This window comes from Hylobates moloch, unplaced genomic scaffold (genome assembly GCF_009828535.3).
Source record: "Hylobates moloch isolate HMO894 unplaced genomic scaffold, HMol_V3 SCAFFOLD_10, whole genome shotgun sequence".
Lineage (NCBI taxonomy): Eukaryota > Metazoa > Chordata > Mammalia > Primates > Hylobatidae > Hylobates > Hylobates moloch.
The window spans coordinates 13,737,515-13,744,409 of NW_026652285.1; the positions used below are offsets into that span (position 1 = coordinate 13,737,515).

The 6,895-nt window shown below is 42.8% G+C and overlaps 1 protein-coding gene across 1 annotated transcript in view; it reads right to left on the reverse strand.

Annotated features, from left to right (window-relative positions):
- Window positions 1–3,344: 3,344 nt before the first annotated feature.
- UTP6 (UTP6 small subunit processome component) overlaps window positions 3,345–6,895 on the reverse strand; it is a 41,891-nt gene continuing 38,340 nt past the window's right edge. Inside the window, exons 17-18 of the mRNA XM_058445386.1 lie at window positions 5,532–5,637; window positions 3,345–3,689 (exon numbers count right to left, since the gene is read on the reverse strand). Coding sequence (XP_058301369.1) covers window positions 3,532–3,689; window positions 5,532–5,637 — 264 coding nt within the window. The 3' untranslated portion in view covers window positions 3,345–3,531. The remainder of the gene's footprint in view (window positions 3,690–5,531; window positions 5,638–6,895) is intronic.

Sequence of the window (6,895 nt, forward strand, 5' to 3'; positions counted from 1 at the left end):
CCCAAGTAGCTGGAATTACAGGTGTACACCACCTCGCCTGGCTGATTTTTGTATTTTTTGTAGAGAAAGGGTTTTGCCCTGTTGGCCAGGGCACTCTCAAATTCCTAGCCTCAAGTGATCCACCCACCTCAGCCACCAAAGTGCTGGGATTATAGGTGTGAGCCACCATGCTGGGCCTGTGTTATCTTTTAAGAATTTGACAATAGATTTTAGAAGCAAATATTTATACTGCTGGCATCATATACTGGTGTTTAGGGTCCTTCTTACAACCCTGTGTGATAGGCTTAGGAGAAAAATAAGATTACCTTAATTTGAAATAAGAAATAGATTAAAGGAGGCTGGGTGCAGTAGCTCACGCCTGTAATTCCAGCACTTTGGGAGGCTAAGGTGGGCAGATCACCTGAGGTCAGGAGTTCAAGAAAAAATTAGCTGGGTGTGATGGCAGGCGCCTGTAATCCCTGCTACTTGGGAGGCTGAGGCAGGAGAACCCGGGAGGCAGAGGTTGCAGTGAGCGGAGATCACGCCATTGCACTCCAGCCTGCGCAACAAGAGCAAACCTCCGTTTCAAAAAAAATAAATAAATAAATACAAAAATTGGCCAGGCTTGGTGGCTCACACCTGTAATCCCGGCACTTTGGGAGGCCAAGGCAGGCGGATCACTTGAGGTCAGGAGTTCAAGACCAGCCTGGCCAACATGGTGAAACTCTGTTTCTACTAAAAATACAAAATTAGCTGGGTGTGGTGGTGCACGTCTGTATTCCCAGCTATTCAGGAGGCTGAGACAGGTGAATCACTTGAGTCTGGGAGGTGGAGGCTGCAGAGAGCCAAGATCGCGCCACTGCACTCCAGCCTCAGCAAGAGGGAGACTTGGTCTCAACAACAACAACAAAAAAAAAAGGCTAGGTGTGGTGGCAGGCACCTGTAATCCTAGGTTATTGGGAGGCTGAGGCAGAAGAATTGCTTGAATCCAGGAGGTGGCAGTTGCAGTGAGCTGAGATAGCACCACTGCACGACTCCATCTCAAAAAAAAAGAAATGGATTAAAGAAAGTTAATAATATAGGGTCTTAGCGGTAAACTTAAAATGACACACTTTCTTAATTCATCTTAGTGCCTCTGGGAGGAATACTGAGACATTCTTAATCTTGAGAGGCTGAAATGGCCAACTCACTGGTCCTAGCTAGACCCTAAAGACTGAAGAAGTTCTCTGCCAAAACTACGAGCAGGAATTTATGTAACCCTCTGATGTATTTTTTTTTTTTTTTTGAGACGGAGTCTCGCTCTTTCATCCAGGCTGGAGTGCAGTGGTGCGATCTTGGCTCACTGCAGGCTCCTCCCCCCAGGGTTCACACCATTCTCCTGCCTCAGCCTCCCGAGTAGCCTGGACTACAGGCGCCCGCCACCTCGCCTGGCTAATTTTTTGTATTTTTAGTAGAGACAGGGTTTCACCATGTTAGCCAGGATGGTCTCGATCTCCTGACCTCGTGATCCGCCCGACTCGGCCTCCCAAAGTGCTGGGATTACAGGCGTGAGCCACCACGCCCGGCCAACCCTCTGATGTTAATCTTTGAGTTGCTATTGAACCCACCGGGTCAAAAGGAACAAAATTACTGGGGAAACAATTGTTCACAGAGAGTTGAATAGTATGTATCTCCCACACACTCTTACTTAGGGAAGCTCTGTAATTTCAAACCCAATGTCACAATGAGATAGTAATAGGGTTCAGTAGTGAAGGTAAACCTTGATGAGGAAGATGAAGAAAAGGGTCAAGTGTTCTTGTTGTTGGTTCATGCTTCCTTCTCACTTGAACCCTGAAATGACTATAGGGCAAACTTTTAATGTGGTCAGGAGAAAAGAAGCAGGGAGGTCAGACCAGGATCTTACTACAGTCTGTATTTTAAGTAAAAAAGGCCCTGAGGATCCCAAGAGCTCTGTCTAGGGTGGGTGACCAGACAAGAATCTGGAATATAAATTCTAGTAAAGAAAAATGTGCATGCACTGGGAACATTCTCAGATCTATCTTATAGGGTCCTCCCTGGGCATTAACAGATATAACAGGTAACAATTCAGGATCTCAGCTTCTAGAATGGACTATCACAGTTTATTTATTTGCCTAGACATGGAAATATAAATTATACTTCAACCCCACAAGATTGCAGGATATAAAATAAAAAATATCATTTTACAATTCAAGTAAAAAAAATCACTTAGTTCCAAAGCCAAACTTAAAATATAAGTGACTGAAAAAAAAGAACGTCTTTTACCAGTCAACAGAACAATGGGAAAACAATGAGATGCATAAATGATGCATCATTAAGTGTATATCCTATCTAAATTCGTAAGCTGTGATTTAAAACTAGGAGGAAAAGAAAAATGCATTGTGACAAATTTTCCAACTCTATTTTTTCAAAAATCTAATATTTTTAGTTCTGCATTCTCTCTAAAGGTAGTTAATGAATGAACAAACACCACCAGAGCTGCTGTTTCTCTTTAGAATATTCAATTTTCTATCAAAAATATCAAAAAATAAAGTTTACATATCAAAAAAATAAATAGAAGCATACTATCTAGAGTAGACAGGTATTAGACTAGTCAGAACATTTAGGGATTCGTTCTAGGTATATATTTGATAATGTACAATAAGTAGATTCTGTCCAAATGTTAAAGTTTCTGAAACTATGTGAGAAACATTTCAAATATGAAATAAAAGTTATGAATATGTTGCCTGACAGATTTAAATGAGAAGAAGAAGATGGAAAAAAAGAGAACCCCTCTCATATTTGAGAATAACTTACAAGATACATGATATTGTAAAGTCCCTGCCACAGTACCCGAATTCAAGAGATTCTTCTGCCTCAGCCTCCCAGGCAGCTGGGATTACAGGCACCCACCACCACACCTGGCTAATTTTTGTATTTTTAGTAGAGACAGGGTTTCACCATGTTGGCCAGGCTAGTCTCAAACTCCTGACCTCAGGTGATCCACCTGCCTCAGCCTTCCCAAAGTGCTGGGATTACAGGTGTGAGCCTCCATGCCCGGCCACTTTCTCCTTCATTTTAACTGCCTCTTATGTTGATATTAGAGATACTCGTGCATGACCTGGGATAATTAAAAAAAAAAAAACCCAGTCATATGCTTTCCATGTATTTTGGGAAACATTTAGGACCTGTGGTAGATCGGACCTCAACATTAAATCAGCAGTTCTCTTTCCTGGAATCAGATTAGCACATCAAACTGAGCATGGTGTCGTGCGCCTATAATCCCAGCTACTCAGGAGTCTGAAGTAAGAAGGTCACTTGAGTCCAGGAGTTCAAGACCAGCCAGGGCAACAGAGCAAGACCCCGTCTCAATTATAAAAATTTTTTAATTTTTAAAAAACATTTAACAAGTTAACATAAAATTAAAATGTGTCTCAAAACCAGAGAGCCATCTTGTCTGCCATCACTGAGCAAATTACAGATGGACTCAATACAAATTTGCCCACAGGGCTCGCTTGCAATACTGTTTCACAAAACTGACTGTATTCTTGGTCTTCACAAACGGCCAGTCTGATGCATAGCATGTTTAGCTACAAATGCCTCTGCTGACTCTCCCTGCAACATTTTCATTGCTCGCCAGTAGATCTGTCCACAGTTCTCAGGTCTACCAAGCGGGTGGTTCAATTCTTCTTTCATATAATCCATCCAAAGATCTTTAAAAAAAAAACATACAATTAGATAACTGACAGAGTGTTATTAGGTAACCTTATTAAATATCAACTCAAGATTTCTAAGAAATTTAACTTCTCACTGTTACTTCCCTAGGACACTTTGTTTAACAATACCTCTTTTAGCTTCTTTAAACTATAGTGGCAGGTTTTGTTTTGTTTTTGTGTGTTTTTTCCTTTTTTCTTTTTTTTTTTTGAGACAGGGTCTCACTGTATTGCCCAGGCTAGAGTGTAGTGGCGGGAACATGGCTTACTACAGTCTCAACCTCCTGAGTTCAAGTGACCCTCCTGCCTCAGCCTCCAGGACAGCTGGGACCACAGGCACACCACCATATTTGGCTAATTTTTTAATTTTTTGTAGAAACAGAGTTTCACTATATTGCCCAGACTAGTCTTGAACTCCTGGGCTCAAGCAATCCTTCTACCTTGGCCTTCCAAAGTGCTGGGATTACAGGCGTGAGCCACTGTGCCTCACCAGTTTTGTTTTTTTTTCCCAGTAGAAAACCTTCACATCAATCATAAAAGTCTTTTTATTTAATGAACTCAAAAATACTAAACTTTTTGGCTAGGCACAGTGGTTCACACTTGTAATCCCGGCACTTTGGGAGGCAAAGGCGGGCGGATCACCTGAGGTCAAGAGTTCAAGACCAGCCTAGCCAGCATGGCGAAACTCCATCTCGACTGAAAATACAAAAATTAGCCAGGCATGGTGGCATGCGTGCCTGTACTCCCAGCTACTTGGGAGGCTGAGGCATGAGAATCGCTTGAATCTGGGAGGCAGAGATTGCAGTGAGCCAAGATTGCGCCACTGCACTCCAGCCTGGGTGACAGTGAGACTGTCTCAAAACAAAATAAAAATAAACAAATCAATGTTTATGAGTTCATAAATAAGGTCCACAGATTTTACATGACATATTTATATCCAGAAGTATGTTGCACAAATCCTACAAATGAGGGCAATGTGGAGATAGTCAACAACAGACGCCAATGAGCATCTCACATTTACCCCTTTCATGTAACTCTAAATACATTTTTTTTAAGAGAACAAAATCATGCAAATCTTTCTCTAATCCAGAGGGGGTGTTTTGGGTTTTGGTTTTTGAGACAGGGTCTCATTGTATCGCCCAGGCTGGAGTACAGTGGTGGCATCACAGTCATTGCGGCCTCAACATCCTGGGGCCCAAACAATCCTCCCACCTCAGCCTGCTGTGTAGCTGGGACCACAGGCATGCACCACCATACCCAGTTACTTTTTTTTTATTATTGTTTGTAGAGATGCAGATCTAAATATGTTGCCCAGGCTGGTCTCAGACTCCTGAGAAATCCAGGGTTCTTAACAGACGACCCATGGACCCCTGAACTTAGGATCTTGAAATGATAAAATTAGTATACACAAAGCAACTGAGGAGGCAGAGGAAGGAAACAAGTTTTATTTTAAAAGAGGGTTATGATGCAAAAAAAAAACCAACTAAGAAACAGTTTTGTTTGTTTGTTTTTGAGATGGAGTTTCACTGTTGTTGCCCAGGCTGGAGTGCAATGGCACAATCTCAGCTCACTGCAACCTCCGTCTCCCAGGCTCAAGTGATTCTTCTGCCTCAGCCTCCCAGGCTGGGATTACAGGTGCGCACCACCATGTCCGGCTAATTTTTATTTTAGTAGAGACGGGGTTTTACCATATTGGCCAGGCTGGTCTCGAACTCCTGACCTCAAGTGATCTGCCTGCCTTGGCCTCCGAAAGTGCTGGGATTACAGGCATGAGCCACTGTGCTCAGCCAAGAAACACTGTTCTAACCATACTAATTGGTCACAAATTAAGGGTTTACTTACCAGAATCTGCGGATCCAAACTCTCTCAAAGCCCTCTCATAATATTCTCTTACGTTCGCCATATTGCAGGATTCCTGACAAAGATAGAAATCTTGCCTCAAAAGCCTGATTTATAACATAACAAATTCATTCTAACCATATTGTTAAGCAACTATTGTCTGTCAGGTATTTGAAGGGGAAGAGTTTAACATGAACACAATTTGGCTCTCAACTTTTCCAGGAAAAAATCAAAGCCACTCAACAGAGTGAAGTACGTATGTGAAATATAAAAGCACTTTGCTGTAGTAGCATGGAGAAAAGCGCTATTAGAAAAAAGTGGGGGACATGGGCAGCTTCACAGAAAACAGTATTTGAAAGTCTTGAGGAATGAGTGGGAATTAAAGAAACAGCGAAGGTTCTATTCGCTTTGAGTAAAGATTTCTTCCTTTTGAATATCTGGGCTCTGGTACTTATTTGTTATATCCACCTTAAAATAAATACTAGTTATATGACCTTCAGCAAGTTTTTAAACCCTTTGACTTTAAACATTTCCTCACCTATAAAACAAGCATAATATCTCTTAGCACGACTACAAGTATTAGATTAAAATGCTGATGAATTATGTACCTAGCAGAATAGCTGTAACTAACTTTACAAAGAAAAACTGCTCATTCTCCACCTATTTTTAAAAATGTATTCTTGCCGAGCACGGTGACTCACACCTGTAATCCCAGCACTTTGGGAGGCCGAGGCAGGCAGATCATGAGGTCAGGAAATCGAGACCATCCTGGCTAACACAGTGAAACCCTGTCTCTACTAAAAATACAAAAAATTAGCCAGGCGTGGTGGCGGGTGCCTGTAGTCCCAGCTACTCAGGAGGCTGAGGCAGGAGAATGGCGTGAACCTAGGAGGCGGAGCTTGCAGTGAGCCAAGATCGCGCCACTGCACTCCAGCCTGGGCGACAGAGCGAGACTCTGTCTCAAAAAAAAAAAAAAAAAAAGTATTATTGCCGGGCGCAGTGGCTCACGCCTGTAATCCCAATACTTTGGGAGGCCAAGGCGGGCAGATCACAAGATCAGGAGTTGAGACCAGCCTGGCCAACATGGTGAAACCAGTCTCTACTAAAAATACAAAAATTAGGACCAGGCACGGTGGCTCACACCTGTAATCCCAGCACTTTGGGAGGCCGAGGCAGGTGGATCACAAGGTCAGGAGTTCAAGACCAGCCTGGCCAACATGGTGAAACCCTGTCCCTACTAAAAATGTAAAACTTAGCCAGGCATGGTGGTGCATGCCTGTAATCCTAGCTACTCAGGAGGCTGAGGCAGGAGAATTGCTTGAACCTAGGAGGCGGAGGTTGTAGTGAGCCAAGAATCCAGCCTGGGC